General features: G+C 41.4%; 1 protein-coding gene across 3 annotated transcripts; it reads right to left on the bottom strand.

Moving 5' to 3' along the window:
• Positions 1-2,763: 2,763 nt before the first annotated feature.
• On the bottom strand, positions 2,764-18,708 carry fshr (follicle stimulating hormone receptor). 3 transcript variants are annotated; one of them, XM_030399426.1, is made up of 15 exons: positions 18,254-18,323; positions 15,495-15,566; positions 13,324-13,606; positions 13,160-13,234; positions 12,965-13,039; positions 12,793-12,867; positions 10,848-10,922; positions 10,370-10,450; positions 8,462-8,530; positions 8,290-8,364; positions 6,949-7,134; positions 5,525-5,748; positions 4,823-5,004; positions 4,549-4,740; positions 2,764-4,419 (listed from the first exon to the last, which is right to left on the bottom strand). In XM_030399426.1, exons 3-15 carry the CDS (start codon positions 13,335-13,337, stop codon positions 3,883-3,885), a joined length of 1,860 nt encoding a protein of 619 aa, XP_030255286.1. In that variant the 5' UTR covers positions 13,338-13,606; positions 15,495-15,566; positions 18,254-18,323; the 3' UTR covers positions 2,764-3,882. The 3 variants fall into 3 exon arrangements, with proteins under 3 accessions (XP_030255286.1, XP_030255284.1, XP_030255285.1); XM_030399424.1 differs by lacking the exon at positions 13,324-13,606 and having other exon boundaries at positions 18,254-18,708; XM_030399425.1 differs by lacking the exon at positions 18,254-18,323 and having other exon boundaries at positions 15,495-16,064.
• Between the last annotated feature and the right edge of the window lie 513 nt (positions 18,709-19,221).

Raw genomic sequence — 19,221 nt, 5'->3', positions numbered from 1 at the left:
AGCACTGCACTGAGACTGTGATTGTGTCTGGAGAGGATCTGTACCACACCTTTCAACATCCAGCAGCAGCAGTGATTCATCATTTCTTTTAGCAATCAGTGCATGAAAGTTTGTGGTTGATGATATTTTAAATAAAAAATATTGTATATGTGAGAAAAAAAAACACGGTAGAAATAGTTGAATGTCTGATAAACTGTGTGGCTGCAGGGTTTCTCATCAACTGAACTACATTCTGCCATTTCTAACATTCTGCTGGTTGGATGTTATTACTTTTTTAATGCGATCTTTTTTTTTTTTATTGGATTGTTTTTCAGCGAAGGGGGTGAAATAGAAGAGAGAGGAAGGGGAGAGAGAGAGAGGAGGGTGACATGCAGCAAATTAAGGTCAACAAGACGCCCTGAATGTTATGAAAAAGAAACAAACCAGCCGTACTGTCAGTGAGCTTGTGACTGTGAGTTTATCGCCTGCACGAAGATAAAATTCACAACAAAGGATTTATCTAACAGATTTTGCCACTGTGTTAAGAGATGCTGCTTCAGGGACGCCTTTTCGCAGCAGAACCAACTGCAAAAAATTGGGGATAAATCTGTTCCGCGGTTCTGCTGGTGTGTCTAGACACTTAAAAAGCGCGTGCTGTCTGCGTGAGCAGGTGAGGAGAAGAAGTTCTGTCACTGTTTCCACTCCTGAGCTGCAAAGTAACATCAAACTGAGGCCGTATCAGTCAACTTCAGCAGTCTGCCTCGGGTTTAGCATTATTTTTAGTTGCAGACAGTGACAGTGATGTGCTCAATACACTTGTATGCAACTGTTGTCTGTTTTGTTTTTTTAAAGGTGCACCACTCAGTTCTGGGAAAAAAAATTTGATCAGAAAAAAAATGTTTTAATAAACAAACTCTCTTGGTTTTCATGACTGAATAAACAGAATAAACAAACTGACCTTAAAGGACAACACAGTTGTTTATATGTGGCGGACCCTGCCAGCTTTCTAGCTTCAGACTGGGGACATGAATATTTCTGAGTTTGTATCATTCCCTCACTAAGATTGTAAATATTACAATTCTGAGTTTGAATTTCTTCTCTAAAAACAACATAGTTCCCCTTTAAATATAAAATACTGATAGTTTTACGTCCCTGCTTCGCATCAAATCCTGTTTTTACAAACATGTAATGAAAGAGTTCCACTCACTATAGAAAAACACATTTTATTGTTACTGCTCTGTTAAACCTAACCGATACCGTGAGTATGTTCTTAAAGACATTCCAAAATGTATTTTCTGAACTGCGGTGAAGGTGTAATATCTTTTACTGCCCAACGTTGGCCTGGTACAAGGGTCAATTTGGCCCACCTGATGTTTTTAAGTTAAAAAAAGGAAAATATTATTGCTATTGTGAGCTTTAAACATGTAGGATAACAATCTTAACAATAATAAAACATTATGTTTCAGTTTCGGCCCTAAAATGGAAAACCTTTGGGTACCCACCCCCGCTTTGCTATCACTACTCTTTACAAGTCACTGTCTTGTTTCATCAACATTTTACTTTTTTTTACTACAATCCAATCTATTTTGTATGGTATCTAATATCTTGATTTGTTATGTTATTTGTATATCTTTCATTACCTGAATTAACCATCTTGTATTTTTTGTCTTATTCAATTAACTTTGTTGGGGTTTTGGTTGTTCCATCCATCCATCCATCTTCTTCCGCTTATCCAGGGCTGGGTGGCAGGGGCAGCTGTCTGAGCAGGGACACCCAGACTTCCCTCTCCCAGGACACTTCCTCCAGCTCTTCCGCGACAACCGTTTTGGTTGTTGTGGTTACAAAATCCTCTTAAACATTATTCGCTACTCTTCGCTCAAACATCTTGCAGGTGAATGTGATCCTTGAAACTTTTGACCTGCGGGCCCCGCTATGGGCAGCCCTGCCATAGAGGAACATATAGTGCCTCACTTTATCGGAAAATCTAATTAATAATCACCACATTAGCCGATTCCTGATTTTACACCGGAAAGAAAGTTTTACCATAACTTGACTAAAAAGAAAATAGTAGAAGTATAAAGTTACGTAAGTTGATAAGGGGTACATTCTTAGTGAATATAGTAAATTAGATTTAGTTAAAAGTATTAACAAACAAGGGAAAAATATTTATTAAACAATTTCATTGTAAAGTTGCTACTGATGTTTATAAACCTTTTAAAATGGGTTGATAAATGTTTTTTAAAACAGCTAAATGTATTCTAACAATAGTTTAACTAACCATTAATGTAGGTAAATATACTTAGTTACTTACATTACACCACTGCCAGTGCTGCTGAGAGGGTGACTTTGATATAACAGAGCAACAGCAGCACCACCTGGTGGTGAAAGAGCATAACTGCATGCGAATGTTCAATGTCTGCATGTAGGAGGCAGTGTCTCCATATCAATGAGATGCGCTGGGATTCTTCTTGCAGCTGCAGCCTTGAAACGCAGTGTTGCTTGCTCCTCACTGTGTGTGTGAGTGTGTGTGTGTGTGTGTGTGTGTCTTATCTAGTTGCCATATCCATCCTCCTGTAATAAGCAGGAATGGCAGCTGTGTCGTCTCCCCCTCCCAGATCCACCCACCCTCACAGAGCAGAGGTCGATGGGGTCACTCTGTCCTTGAGAGCTTTGGATGCTCTCAAGGACGGCATTTCTACATAAAGGCAGCTCAGTTTAGTGTGTGTGAGTGTGTGTGTGTGGGTGTGAGAGAGTTTTACCCTCTGTTAATACTCCTTACACTCATTCAGCATACAAAGAGATGATTTAATAAACATGTTTATAACTGAAAAACACCACAAACATACATTTTGTGCGAAACACACAGATATGAAATCAAAAGTGGCACTATAACAGTTTCATTCACAAACATAATAACACGTCCTTCACATATAGAATAAAAACAGGCAAACTGAAGGGTAACAGGGACGCGGTGAGCCACAGCAGACAGAGTATACGAGGAGATTATTAATCAGCAGGTCCCTGCGGTGTGTTTCTTAATGAATATCATTCAATCATGATGCTGAATGTTAAATGAATGTTGCTTTTTTTCTCGATGCGTGTACGCTGATATCCCGAGCGTCGAAACTTTTATTAAACTGTTTCAAAGCGCTTCGGTTCGTTTCATCATCTCGGGACACCAGATGGATGGCATTTCTGAGAGCGCAAGACGACGAGCGAGAGTGAGAGTGAAAAATCAGTTTACTTCTTGCTTCTGCTCTTCCTGCCCGCAGACTCAGTTGCGGTGAACTCCACCAGTCGGGCCTTTTCAATCGACTTAAAACAAACGCAGGAAATTATCTGGGACAGCTGTTTGACCTAGATCTGGTCAAAGTGTCTGCAGTTGTTCTAGAGCTATCTTTACTATGGACACTGTACTTGTAGGAGAGTTTACCCATGTGTCACAGTGGACACTTGTGCTCTCCGTATTTGCATGCCTGAGGTCAGGCCCGAGGAGTGAGCAGCTGTCATACAGGCCAAGGATACTGGCAACAAATCAAAGATGCATCCGATGTCATCCAAAGCTTAAGGGCCGAGTCAGCTTTGGGCCAATGTCAATGAGCGTCTGTGGCACGTTGTGCCGGTAATCTGAGCCTGTTCAGAACTCCAGGAAACTACTGTTTGTGTTTCAAATTTCTAAATACGTTTCAGCAAACCACAGAAAAGTTCTAAATAAACTTTTCCTCATGTTGCAACTTTATGTTTATTGACGTCCAATCTTCTTTTTCTATGACCTAGCAGTCTGTTCAAATTGCACGGATGGAAATAAGTTTTCTTGTAACTTTAAGGACTTCCCTGGGGACAGAAACGAGACCCTTCTCTTGACAATCCAGCAAAAAGTCTGTGTCTGTCTTTGAATGACAGTCAACCCTCGTGTTTCCCATCCGGACTCAGTGCATTGGCCAGTGAGTACAGCATCACGTGGCTGCTCTTTGGAGAGATCCACGTCGGCTGCTGACAGGTCGAGCTCTCCGCCCGGTAAATTTGCGCCCGGGTCTTAAACAGGCCGAATCGAGCCGAGAGGAGAAAGAAGTCTCGCCTGAAGGTGCGGTTGCTGAAGGCGTACAGGAAGGGGTTGGAGCACGAGTTGATCGGGTAGAAGAAAACCAGAAGGATTTTGGCTTCTGAGACGGTGATGAGGGGGAGCTTGAGGGCGGCTGAGACGGCAAAGAAGGAGATGGGAGCCATGCAGACGAAGTCGGTGAAGATGAGGACGGCCATGCGCTGGGCCACGCTGGTGTCGGCGTGGGCCGGCGCGGACGAGGGGTTGCGGACGGTCAGGTAGATGCTGAGGTAACAGCCGCACACACAGAAGAAGGCCAGGATGTTGAGGAGGAGGAGAGACACCACAAAGACCTGAGACACCAGAGACTCCACGTCCATGGGCAGGCAGATGCTCACCTGCACGTATAAAGCACATTTTACAAGAGTACGAGTTCATGCGCCATTTTGCATCCCCAGCCACTTGAACAACCTCCAAAAGTGAATTGCCGTCACAAACTGGGGCTGAATGGAGAAGGAAGCGCTCACCTTGCCGTAGCTGCTGACCCCGACTGTGGGCAGCAGGGCGGCGAGGGAGGAGAAGATCCACCCCGCCGTCATGACGATACACGCGTGTCTCAGGCGAAGTTTGCGGTCGAGCCGCAGAGCGTGTTTGATGGTGTACCAGCGCTCCAGGGTGATCGCTGTCAATGTGAACACTGACAGCTCACTGGCGAAAACCTACATGAACGCACAACCACACACATTTCCAGCGTTCAAGCGGCGTTTTTATGTTGATTTATTTATGTAGAGCCACACACACCGTGAAGAAGCCTGCGGCGCTGCAGCCCGGGCCCGTCTGCCAGTCTATGGCGTGGTTATAGTACCGCCCACGGGTGACTATGTCTACAGTCGCTATGACGACCAGGTAGATGCCCATGCAGAGGTCAGAAAAGGCCAGGTGGCACATGAGGAAACGGGGAACAGTCAGTTTGCAGCGGCTGCCTGTGAAACAGATGGATAAATGTGAGATAACAAAAGGTCGATTCTCAGGTTCTCAGGTCGATATTCTACTTGAAACGAGAGTAAAAGTTAGTTTTGTTGCTGTGTGAAACCTTATAATTCCAAGAAATAGAAGTATCTGAGAAAGGATAAACGCAATAAAAGCAAGGAGCTGTTTGAAGGAAGAAAATTATGAATGAATGTCGAAAGAAAGAAATAACACAAGGAAGGAAAGCAGGAAAAGACTCGGGGAAAATGGTGAGAGAAAGTAGGACATCGGGCAAGGAAAGAACGAAAGCAGTAAAGAAATGATAAAAGTAGGAAGCTAAATTATTCAGTAATCTCATGTTGAATCTCTAAACATTTTATCTACAAAGCAGAGACGGAGTAAAGCGTAGATTTGCTTCTTAAATGTAGTGGGAGAACAGTTTAACGTCTCATAAAAAGGGAAAATAATAGATAAATTGTACTCCACACAGAATGGTTTCACGGAAACGTACGATTTGATTGTTCATATTCGTACCCAGCAGGACCAGAAGCACCGCTGCGTTCCCCAGCAGGGCGAGGATGGAGATGATCCAGATGAGGATCCGTAGTGGGACGGCGGACATGATGTCCTCGCACGGGTTGAATTCGTCTTGGGTCGGGGTGCAGATGATGGCGGTGGAGTTGGAGCAGTGGTCCTTGTAGAAGTTAGGCATGCCCGGAGCATCGGGGTGTGAGCAGAGGAGGGCGTTCCAACTCGATCTAGCACAAACAAACAAAAATGTTCTGAGTGTCAAGATCAAGGCTCTGGGGATCAATACTGCTGTAAGAATGGTTAGTAACGTCAAAATGAAAAGAAAAATTTATATATTGCTATTTATTAGCATTTTATTCAATTTTATTATTCTATCTGTTAAGCTTAATTAACACATTATATTTTAATATGTACAATAAACAAACTTTATACTGATGTTGCTGCATGTTGTAGCTATCCACTCAGTCTAATGGTTGGTATTTCAAACTAGCTGTAGTTTACGGTTTGTCCCATTTCCCTTTGTTAATCAGCTGTAATTAACAGAAGTTATTTTCAGCCTGTCAGCCCGTTCAAGGACTATCGGCCATGAGAGACAACACAGTAATAAACGGTGCATTCAAAATAGCCCTTTTGACTAATTGGCCACAGGAAAAAGGTAAAACATCAATTTCTCATTTTCTTTGGACGTAACACCAGAGTAAAGACGAGCCTTGTGTCTCAGCGGAGCAACCGATCAACAACGCAGCTTTCCTGTCAAACTAATTAGCGTAGCTGGTGCAAAACCACCCAGTAAAAATCAAGAATTGTAGTTTTTAAACTCCAGTTTGTGTCGAGATTAAACAAAAGAGATACAATGTGTTAGTTCTTGAGCATTAGAGCTGCTGGTTGGTGTATTTGTTGACCTTTTTGACAGAGCCAGGCTAGCTGTTTCCCCCCGTTTCCAGTCTTTGTGCTAAGCTAAGCTAACTAGCCTCTGGTTGTAGCTTTATAAATGAGTCTGCCAATCAATCATTTTATTCTTATAGCCCATATTATTTTTATTATTTCTTCATTTTCCTGATTTAAAAAAAAATTACTTGTAAAGCGATTTTATTGATTACTTTAAAGGTGCTTTATAAATAAAGTTGGATTGATTGACTGATTGATTGAGTGACGGTTAAATTTTACACATTGTACTTGATTATTAATTGCAAATATTCTCTAATAAGATTATTTTAATGAAGAAGTAAAGTGTGTTTAAAAATAATTAATGAGAGCAATATTGAGTATTTTTTGCTTTAGATGTAGCCAGGCTACCTGTTTCCCCCTGTTTCCAGTCTTTATGCTAAGCTAAGCTAACTGTCTGTCTTTTGGTTCTAGCTTCATAATTCCTTCCTTCCTTCCTTACTTCCTTCATATTAAAGTGTTGGGACACCTCCCTATGATACCTGTTCCTGTGCACGTTGTGGAAGGCGCAGCAGTGCGACGGGTACGTCAGGTGGACCTCCTGGAGTTTGTTGAAGAGCTGCAGCGGAGGAAGCTCCTTCAGACGGAAGACGGACTCTGCCATCAGCTTCTGGAGTCCACCGAGGATGTTTTCCGGCAGAGAACTGAGGGCTGTGTGGGAAATGTCCCTGCAGAAACAAATACAGACAAGTTAGCGTTACAGATCATTTAAAGGAACAGTTCACCGCAAAATCAAAAACATACTTTTCCTCTTACCTGTAGTGCTATCTATCCATCTAGATTGTTTTGGTGTGACTTGCTGCTGATATCTGATATCTCACTGACACATCCCCTTACACGAGTTACGTTAGCCTCATGTCCGCTCAGAGTTTAAAGCATGATAGGCGAAGTTGTGATGCTTATTGTCCAGCCGAGGATGAATAGCCAACATGCATCAATGAAGAAACTTCCACGTACTCATCGAGATAGATCTTATAATCAACAACATTTCAATAACTTGATCAGCCGTAGAGACGTCTGCCTCCTTTTGAATATAATGGAAATGGAAAAATGCAAAAAAATGTATTTGAAAAACTCAACAGCAATGTCTCTTTTCGTAAATCATGACATAGAATCCTGAACTGATCTCTAAGGCAGCTCTCTCCAAAACTCTGCAACTCACAGCAAATCATTCTAGATGGATAAATAGCTCTAGAGGTGAGAGGAAGGAAATATGTGTTTTTGATTTTGGGGTGAACTGTCCCTTTAACTTTCAGGCTCCATGCCATTCCAAAACAGATGTCCTCGCTTGTTTGTGATATGTAATAATTCTACGGATGATGAGTTATTTCACTGATTAAGAGAGGAAGATATATCAACAAAGTCCCAGTTTTTTTAATCAGTAAAAAACACTGAAATCTGAAATTTTCCTAAACAGAACATTCACAGGAGGAGCTGCCGTCTGATTGCCAAGTGATTACGACAACGTCGAGGGAAAAAAAACATAACAGCAGTGACAGCCAGAGAGAAAAACAAATAGGATTTTTGTTTCTTTCTGATTGCTACTTCAATAGAAATATGTGTCTCTTCTTCTGGGAATACACAGGATTAAAAAAAAAAAAAAAAAGTCCCTCTCTCTCCCGTTAATGACTTCACCTGCTCTCGGTTTATTTTTACCGTAAATCTGGCACGTTTTGTGTAGTTTTTTGTTTTTTTTTCAGCCACCCCACACACACACGCCACACTGCTCCTCTCTCTCCTACATCCTGAGATTAATAAGTGATGACGACCATGAGGACGGTGAATCACGTAGCCGTGAGTTCACTGTTGGATGTCATGCTTACAGTACCACCAACTCACTGGAACCCACAAAGGCGTTGGGGTTGATGTGAGTAAGCTGCTGGTTGCCACTGAGGCGCCTGACAGAGAGGGAAGGAAGAAAGAAAAAAATCAAATATGAGAGCTACCTTTTGGTAAATCTTCTGTTTGTAATTGTGTCTCCGCGCTGTGACTCACAATCTGTGCATCTTTGTGCCGTTGAAGGCGTCACTTGCCACCTCCTTGATTCCATTTCTGGTGAGCCGTCTGTCATTAGAGAGAGAAGCCAAATTACAGTCATGTGGCTGCGGCACAGAACGGTCCCAGCAGCAAACTTGAACTATCAAAGCTTATTTTAGTGTGTGAAGTTCTCCTGTTCTCTCAAGCTGCATTAATGCGGAAATAAATCATATTATATAAGACTTCTTCTTGATCTCGTTCTGTCCTTTTTCTCGCTATTTAGCGGGAGCGTTACTTTCGCGGGTCTGGCCCTGGAAGCTGGTGGGCAAACTGAATCCTGCTTCTCTGCTGAAGTAAACGCCATCATGTCGCAATTTAAAAGTAATCGAGTAATTCAACATTTTGGGAAATGCACTTCTTGCCGAGAGTTAGATGAGATGGTTGATACCACTCTCATATCTGCCAGGCAAATGTGAGCTTAGCCTAGCATAAAGACCAAAAACAAAAGGGAAGTCTATCTGTTAAGCTTAATTAACACATTATATTTTAATATGTACAATAAACAAACTTTATACTGATGTTGCTGCACGTTGTAGCTATCCACTCAGTCTAATGGTTGGTATTTCAAACTAGCTGTAGTTTACGGTTTGTCCTATTTCCTTTTGTTAATCAGCTGTAATTAACAGAAGTTATTTTCAGCCTGACTATCGGCCATGAGAGACAACACAGTAATAAACGGTGCATTCAAAATAGCCCTTTTGACTAATTGGCCACAGGAAAAAGGTAAAACATCAATTTCTCATTTTCTTTGGACGTAACACCAGAGTAAAGACGAGCCTTGTGTCTCAGCGGAGCAACCGATCAACAACGCAGCTTTCCTGTCAAACTAATTAGCGTAGCTGGTGCAAAACCACCCAGTAAAAATCAAGAATTGTAGTTTTTAAACTCCAGTTTGTGTCGAGATTAAACAAAAGAGATACAATGTGTTAGTTCTTGAGCATTAGAGCTGCTGGTTGGTGTATTTGTTGACCTTTTTGACAGAGCCAGGCTAGCTGTTTCCCCCCGTTTCCAGTCTTTGTGCTAAGCTAAGCTAACTAGCCTCTGGTTGTAGCTTTATAAATGAGGCTTCCCATCAAACTCTTTTTTTTTTTTTAAGAAAAAGCACGTTACCCTAAATGTCTGACTTTAGCTTTGAGTAAAGGCAACAATGCTACAATTTAAAAGTCAGAATGGTACTCAGCAAGTATTTGCAGCAAAATGCATGTGAATTATTAAAAGTAAATGTGATTAATATGCGCCTGTCAGTGTATTATTAAAATATATACCGTATATATTTGATTGTCATTACTAATGCAGCACCATTAAAGCTGCTTTTAAATGTTTTAAAACTATTTCATGCTCTATTTGGCAATTTAATATATAACACTGCATCATGTTTCATAAGCTAACAACATGAATTTTATATTATTAGATATATATTTTTAATCATTTAATACCGATTGCATACACATAAAACCTCTGTCAATAATGTAACATACAGAAGTATATCAGGGTGTTAATAGACTGGTAAAAAATTAATAATAATACTATAGAAATAAATGATTTTTTATGCAAAAGAGCAATTAATGACAAACATTTGTGAGCAAGACTAAAACACATGCCACTCTGATGTACTGACTCTGATTCAGTCGGCCTACATATTCACCTGTATGTGGTTAACAGCCGCTTCAAAGAGGGACAAAGAAAAAAATAAAAATAAAGTGGCAATTTTTAGCAGTGAGAGTGTTCAGAGATGTAGGAGAAGACGGAGCTCGGTAAAGAGGGCAGGGAGCATCTCAGGGAACATTCATCAGTGCGCATGTGAAGCCCACTCGGAGCTGTGTGAGGGTGGAGCGTATGTTTCTAAAAAAGCAACGAATCTCTCACATCTCGCTGATAGTTTGAGTGCAGAGGCCTCTGAAAGCATTGACGGGGACTCTCTCGATGTGGCTGTTCTCTTGCAGGCCACTACACAGACATAACACACAGGGTAAACAACAAATACTGAGCAGTAAATAAAACAATCTTCAAGAAGAGAAACAACAGACATATGTGTGCATGAGACAGTTTGAAGATGGATTTGTAAAGGCTGGATGTTCTGTTCTGCAGAGTGCGTAGGTTTCAAATGCAGTGTTACATGTTTATTGGTGTTATTTCCTCTGGGCATAATTAAATTGGTTTTGCATACAACTATATGCTCAAATACATGTGGGAATAATGCTGGGTGGATGTTTATTTCAGCGTGTATTTGTATATATATATATATATATATATATATATATATATATATATATATATATATATATATATATATATATATATATATATATACACACACACATTGGGGTATACTGTGTTGACCTACAAAAGAAAGTCAGGGGCCGTCGAGTGGATCTTGGTGAAGTCTGGAAACATTCTCAGTCCGGTGTTGGAGATGATCCTGTGATGTGCAGATTTAAGAACCAAATGTTACTGCTCTCACACTTCAACCTCTGAAAGAAACAGAGACACTCTGTGCGGTGAGTCACTGTGAAAAACCAGACAATGTAACATTCATTGTGTTGACCGAGATAAAAAAAAATATATATATATCAAGTGAAGAGTTTCCAAGATGTTCCAGAGAGGAGCTCAGCTGGCTGAAAGATAAATCTGAGACATTTAAAGGGCGAAACAATTGTCCTGTTTTTTGGCAATAACACGTACCAAGTTCAACGTTCATTATCTATTCATCAGACTGTTAAACACTGATTAATTAGTTCAATTTGGAAATGTGATTATTTCAGAATTTATGCTTGTATTAAGAGCAAAAAGTCAGATGGGATAAAAAAAAAGGCACTGGACTGCTGTTAGTGTCCAGTGCGAAACCTAAAGTCAGCGGCGAGTTATTTTAACTTCCTGACCTAATTAAGTGACATCACGTAGCTTCAATTACAGATGTTACATTGGTACGTTTGACCTAATAGCGGGACTAGATGAAAAGTCAGGGTCATGGATTCGTCCTCATGGGATCATGAGAACCTGCACAAATTTTCATGGCAGTCCACCTCGTAGTTTACGGCATATTTCTGATGTCAGCCGTTGTTTTGCTGACTGGTGCTTTAAAGCCTCAAGTTTGGTATTATGGCAGAAGACGAGCAAAAGTACGGACCTGCCAATCACAGGGTCGCCACACCCCTAAAGAAAGCCTACTCTGCTTTATCATCTATTTTACTCTAAATGGGACAAAAATAAACACAATAGTCGATTGAAGAAGTGTTCAAAATAGTGACTAAAACCGTAAACTCATTAGGAAACTGTTTACTGGGGTAATAAATCAAGTGAGAAGAAGGGTCATTTTCTCATAAGCTTACATAAAATCTGATTTTCGATTTGCAACCAGTTGAGTCTCCCTCTCCTTGCCATTGGAAAGAAGGCAGGTTAAAGGCACTTCGGAACACGAATCTCCACCTACTATTTATTCCGTTTAAGCTTTGGACCAAAGTAATGGATCAACTAACCGACCGATTAGCGCTGTAATCCATAGAGCCACGATGCTAGCTTGCGTGGCTAATGCCTGAATTGGGACTGTACGTATGAAAAGCAAGATTTTGGATATCAAATGACATTTTGGAACAAAACTGTGATATTTTTTGACAATATAACAGTTTTTTTTCCCACAAGTGTATCTCAGAACCTGTCTGAAAAGCAAACGAATACATATTTTAATTTTTCATGCAACATTTAATGGCTTTGACCTTCAAGAGAACTAACTTAACTTTTTCTGAAATAAATCATTGAAGCCAGGTTCAAGATCATTTTGTCGGAGCAACATCGTGGACATTTAATCGCACAAATCAGAAATATTCGAGGTCTGATTCAAAATGCGTCGTCCTTGTGCTAAAGTGCTCTGGTTTAAAGTAAAAATTTCTGCCCATAAAGGTTTCTTTTTATGTGTCCCAGTTCTCGCAAATTGGGACATACTTAACAGTAACAGTTCTGATAATGACCATAAAGAATTTCGGCGGTGTACTTTCCTTTATAAATGGTCACTTTGAGACCGGCTGAAAAGCCTTTTTTCTCTTGCGGAGGATAGATTTAACATGGCTGACGTGATGGTTAGCTTTTTTCACAGATGAAGTGTGACACTTGATTTCTCTTCCAGGGGATCTGAGCTCATTAAAAAATCATGTCTCTGGTCGTGTGGGGGCCCTCTTCAGAAGTAGGCCTGTCACCCATGACCCATTTTGGACTCACAATCAGTTTGACAAACACAAATTGAAGAAGAAAGTATTCCTCCCCGCCGCCTCCTCCTCCTCTCACTGAGCACTCACAGAACCCGGAGTTTCACGATGTTCCTGAATGCGTCCGGGTGGATGTGCCGCAGGTGTTTTGACTTTGTTATAGTCCTAAAAAGAAAACACATTTAGTCACGTGCTCATTTAATATGAACGACTCACAATTACTGGCTTTCACCGCTGCCATTATCCTGCCAGTAATACTCACATCTCGGTGAGTTCAGGGAGATCAGAGAAAGCAAACGCTCCGATGCTCGCTAACTCCGCATTCTCAGAGATGAAGCTGAGGGGGAAACATAAACGCAAGCTGTCCATTCACATTTATTCTTTGACATATTTCTTCTCCACTAAACCGGCTAAGATTATACCTCAACTGAGCTTCTGCGGCTGCATGTATACTCACATATTGGTGATCTGAGGGAGGCCGGCGACGGCGAACGCACCGATGCTCTCCAGCACCTCGTTCTTAGATATGATGCTAAGGTAGTGGAGAAACATTCGCTGTCAATCACTTGTTGTTGTGTGAGTGTAATCTCACCACTTCAAAGAACATCAAGAAGGGCACACCTGTTCTTTTTCATGCAAAGTGCAACAGATCTGGAAGTGCAACAGATCAATCAAGCAGTCCAAACTATAGAACTTTCAGCTGCTCTGGGATCGCTCTCTCACACTGGCTGATGTAAAAGCACTCAGGAATGACAACAGTGGTCCTCCAGATTTATAATCGTAGATATCAAACACATTTGATATTAATCCGGGCAGCCCTGATGAGTTTAAGACTGGATTCTGTGCACACGTCACATCACAAGCTGGGTTGACCCTTGGGACCAGATGTCTCCTCCAATCGTCACTGCAGTAAAGTATCATTTAAATTGACAAAACATTGCATAAATTATTCATATTTTAATTCAAACAGTGTATTTATTTTTTTTTATTCAATTGAAAAAAACATTTAGGACGTATCCTCATTTTCAACAAGACAAAATAAGGTCCCATGGGAACCTCACCTCTCAATTCATTAACTCTTCCTTTGGATTTAAAGGAGAACTTCGGTCGATTTAAACATGCAGCTTCATTGCTCAAGCTACCCTTGACTTGCCAGTACCGAAGACGCGAACAAATTTGGTCCAACCATTACAGAGCTCCTTGAACGGAGACTTAACATTGAACGCTAACAGCATGGGGTCAGAACTTTATACTGTGTTTTAAGCGTCTTAACATGCTCCACATCTCACACCAAAAGTTATGCAACATCATTAGACACCTTAGCACACAGCACTGTAGCGTGTATGACTCAAACTGAATACAAAAGTAGTTAAAACAGTGTGTTTGTGCAAGGAGCTACTTACCTGTTTGTTGACATCCGTGTCTTCCGGTAGCTAGACCAAACTAGTCAATCCGTCGAGCATGCACTTACTCCCTCACTGCCAGAGACGGAAACGTAATCCAGCATTTTCGTGTTTCTGTTCATAATGTACATGTCCATGTTACAGCCTGTCATGAGCCATGAGCCTTACAATAGCCTGTTAAGCCTGTTAAGTGCACACTCGATGGATATGCTAGTTTGGTCTAGTTACCGGAACACACAGATGTCAACAAACAGGTAAGAAGCTCCTTGCACAAACACACTATTTTAACTACTTTTTTATTCATTTTGAGTCATACACGCTACAGTGCTGTGTGCTAAGGTGTCTGCTGATGTTGCATAACTTTTGGTGTGAGATGTGGAGCATGTTAAGACGCTTAAAACACAGTGTAAAGTTCTGACCCCATGCTGTTAGCGTTCAATGCTACATCTCCGTTCACGGAGCTCTGTAATGGCTGGACCAAATTTGTTCGCGTCTTCGGTACTGGCAAGTCAAGGGTAGCTTGAGCAATGAAGCTGCATGTTTAAATCGACCGAAGTTCTCCTTTAAGTTAGCAGAACCTTACTTTTGGAGTGGAAATCATTCATCCGTGGCTATTCTTTATAATCAATATCATTTTTCATGCAGAAATGAAAACCATTGGTCTGGTTCACGCCTCACCACTCATGCGACTTTCTACTTTTCTCTGTTTTTTTCTACGTTTGTAAACTGAATATATTTTGAGGGGGGATTTGTTGGTTTTCAAGACTTCACGTTTGGAAAATCGTCAAGGGTATTTTCACAGACTGACGATGAGATCATAAACGATACATGAATTAATAACGAGGGTAATCGTTCATGTTTCCCCTCAGGAGGAAAAAACACATATTGGAACATTTTGGATGGAGAATATAAAACCAAATTACTGCCTAAAAATAAGAAGCAAACGTAGTGAAAGACTAATGAAGCGGAAAATAGAGATAAAAATAAATGGATTCATCTTTAAAATCAGATTTGTGGCTCAATTTGGAGCTTGTGGTCGGACATTTTGGAGGCAAATAAATCACCTGTTGCAGGTTTGCTATTATCAACATCCAGCACACAATAAAAGACAAATAGCACATATATAATTCCAGATGTTAAGCTCTTTGGCCCTCTTTTTCAGGAAAATCATATACAGTTTAAACTCATGTAGCACCAAATTCCTGTTTTTAAATCAGAAGGAATAACACAAAGTATTTGTTGATGAGGTCTGAACAGAGACTCTTCGCCCTCCTCCGCACTTCTCCTTTTGGTTCTGGACGATCCAGCTTCTCAGTGTTTTGACCTTCCTCAGTTCGTCATGCTGCACATCAAAAAAACCCAACATGAACAACAGACACACCCACGTACAGTATCCTGAGGTGCTGCAGGCGGTGGACGGCGCCCCGGGGAATCACTCCGATCTGCGTCTGCTTAACTTCCCTGTTGGTACAGAAGCAGCCACATCACATCACATCACATCACATCAGCTCTCGGCGATACACAGACAGCAGGAATGTATTCGCTGAAATGAAAACGTAGTAATCATCAGGGCCTCGGCGAGGTCATGACAAGTTTGCTCATGTAGGGGATTTTCTTTTCATGGAAGGAGCATGTTTTGTGCACGCAGTGTCTATATAAGATCTTATTTTGCTTATTTTGCAAGTGGCCATCCAGTGCTGCATACTTGTAGAAACCGCACTGTTCCTGAGCCTTGACCTTTGAGCAGAGCGGAGCGGAGCAGAAGAGAACACACACCTGGGAGTTCACAACACGTCTCCTGAGAATAGATGCCACTTCAAGACATGTGAGTCCTTGTCTGTGTTTCCATGTCGACCATAGGCCTTTTTTGTTTGTATAGCCATCTCTTTTATTTCATTAAATAAAACTTCCCTCTATTTTTGTGTATGTAAGGTAGTGTTTGTGCAAAAGCTTGAGTCAGTCTTCATCGTCATGCGGACCCCACGGCCACCATCCCACCTCCTCCTCTCTTCTGGCCCTGAGATTCCTCCAAAATGTCTCAGCGGGCAAAAACAACGAGCCAGCGTTCACTCCATGTGGCAACCATCCTCTGTTGCCTCATCCTTTCCAAAAACTACTAAGTCACTTTTAGTACTTTTAATCACACCTGTGGAGGCTAAAACAACATTATATAACAGCGCAATCCTTAACACTGGAATATGTAAGAACCGACCACCCACCAACGTCGAATTCATACCCAAAACAAATAGCATATTACCAGAATAGCCCCTGTCTGCTGCTAAATGTTGCTAGCTAGTTAGCTCCATTAGCACTGCAGGTTGCCATCCTGACTGGGAGCTCGGGAAGTGTTGTTGTTTACAAAGCTACAAACCAGGACCAGGATGGAACATAGTTAAAACTAGTTAGCATGCTAACTACTCTGCAACACAATGCACAGGAACATAGTTAGCTAGTTAGCATGCTAACTATTCTGCAACACAATGCACAGACGTCACTACATCAAAACTGTTATTTACATTCTATTAAAAATGTGTTAAATGTGGACTTTTTTTTGCTTATTGCAAGTTTGAAGTAAACGTCAAAGGTATGAAGCTACAGCCAGTAGCCGGCTAGCTAATAAACTTAACATAATGACAGGAAACAAGAGGACACAGCTAGCCTGACTCATCCATAACACCAGTAACTTATTGTCAACAGTTTACACACAAACACTTGCACAATTTAAAATATTCCCCCTAAAAGAATTCACTTGGCAAATGTTCTATGAGGAAGAAAAATTACTTTGATGCGTTTGTTAGACTTCGAGGACAAACGCGACATGTTTTTGCGAGACGAACTGAAAGCAAACAGTAACTTCTGTTTACAGGACGTTTTTCTTGTATATGGCCGCCAGGCCGCCAAGGACAAACAAGACGTGCTGTGCATACATTTCCTGGGCGAATGAATGTTTACAGTAATAAAACCGGAATTGGCAAGTTTAGAGCGAAATTCAGCCATGAGGAGATGAGCAAGGATTAGAGAGGAATTATCTAAATGATGGGTCTAAATGGCAGCACGCTCACGAGATGGGATTTTAATTGTCTACACTGCACATTCCATTAATCTGTACTGGTGAAAATGGTCAATGGGCTTTTTACTATTTTGGGACGAAACCTCTGTAATATTGATCTGCATCAGTTGTTGTAGTTAAGTGAAGGGACACCACATCCACTTTCATCAGTTCTACTCGTACTCTGAAAACATCTGTAAAAACATCTGTTTAATTCATCCTCTACAGACAGCTTTCCAAAGTCTCAGTGAATAATCCTGGAGGTGGAGAGTATCAAAGACGTTGGTATTTACCCAACATTAAGGCTGTTGCATTGTGGGAAATGTAGGATCCCCTTTGGTTTTGATTGTCATTTTTTAGACTCAATATATATATCTTTGACTCTGCTGCTTAAAATTTGACCTTATATAAAACGAACAAACAAAAAACTATCGTCGCCAGCTATTAAACGCCACGAAAGATATGTGGCGGGCGATTCAAAACATCGCGGGCAACAAAAACAGGAGCGCCGCCGTCATGTGCAGTTGCTGGATGAGCTTTGTTCCTCTTGACAAAGACTCGGCTGTAAAGTTCATACCCCACTGCCTTCACTCGTTACCGGAATAAGAACCTTATTAGTTCCTCTCCTACAGCAGAAATGAGTATATTAAATACAGCAATATCCAACTACAACAATTCAAACGATGGAGGAAAAGGAAACCAGGGGAGAGCCACCATCACATTCACAGCAGGCCGTTAAAAATGAGAGAGCAGAAGAGAAATTGGCCGGAGCATGTTGTTCTCGTTGTTCTCCTGCTTTTGGCATATCTGTACGCTGGGAACGATTTCACATAAAGCTTTAAAAAGCTAGTTTTCTGTAGAGCTGCAAACCAGAAGGGGGGAATGAATCAAGAGATAATGAGCATTATCATAACACAGCAACGCCACAAATCAACTCGCAGTATTAATATGCTCGGAAATCCAACTTTCTCTGAGATCCGAGAAGTCAAGTGGCATATAAACATGTACAATGGATGCAGCAACTTTTGCATTTGTAGACACGTGTGTGTGTGTGTGTGTGTGTGTGTGTGTGTGTGTGTGTGTGTTTGTCTGTACTCACAGGCATTCAGTGTCGCTGGAGATGTTGGAGGGGATTTCTGTGACCTCGGGTGGCAGCTGGTTGCAGATTGACAGGGTTCGTTTGGCCAGGACGGACTCATCAGCTCCGGGTTTAACGTCCGTCTCAGCGTCGGGCGCCGAGGCTCCTGCCATCTTTATCATCACAATTGTCACCATTATGAGAATCATCGCCATCATCGTTGCAGTCAGCCCCACAGTCCAGATTGTTAGGTTTCCGACTGTTCAAATATTCTATCGTCTGTGTTTTTCTTGTCTGTGTTTACGTGCATGCAGGCGCACCAGGAGGGTCCACACAGTCTGTCCACTCTGGGCTCACCAGCGGGTCGAAGAGAGCGTGAGATGCTGATGTGCTTCCTGCCGGGCAGCGGTGAACGATGGGGGGGACGTGTAGAAAAAGCTTTATGGGTGTGTGAGGATGTAGGAGGTCTTTGCTGAGTTTTGTCTGTGTCTGTGTGTGTGTGTGTGTGTGTGTGTGTGTGTGTGTGTGAGAGAGCTCTAAATCTTTTTGGATGTTCATGCTTCAGTCACTGAATAGAGTAGGCTTACAACGGCCTGCTGGATGCAATGAAATGTCACTTATTTGTACAAAACTCCCTTTTTTTATGAACATATTTATTTCCTATTCAAGACTGATTTGGACTCTTATTCAAATAAAGTCAAAAATCTAACATACAGAGGTTTAAATCGCATAATCTCTGAGCATTTCTGTTAAGTGGATTTGTATAACCCGACTTAGCGAAAGTACAATTTTCACTGTTTGTTCAGAGCCCCAAAGTTTATGTTACAGCAGTGTGTTCGTGGGTGATCAACAGATCCTAGCCTACCGTTTGCAGCCGCATAATTACTCCATTGATGTCCGACGGATAAACAGTTATATGTGTGCCAAGATAAAATAAATAGGAAAGCGAAGGAGCGGAAAAATGAAACACTGACGCGAGATAAGAAGAA

The sequence above is a fragment of the Sparus aurata genome, chromosome 20 (genome assembly GCF_900880675.1).
Source record: "Sparus aurata chromosome 20, fSpaAur1.1, whole genome shotgun sequence".
NCBI classification, from domain to species: domain Eukaryota; kingdom Metazoa; phylum Chordata; class Actinopteri; order Spariformes; family Sparidae; genus Sparus; species Sparus aurata.
This window is presented reverse-complemented; position numbering and strand designations above follow the sequence as displayed.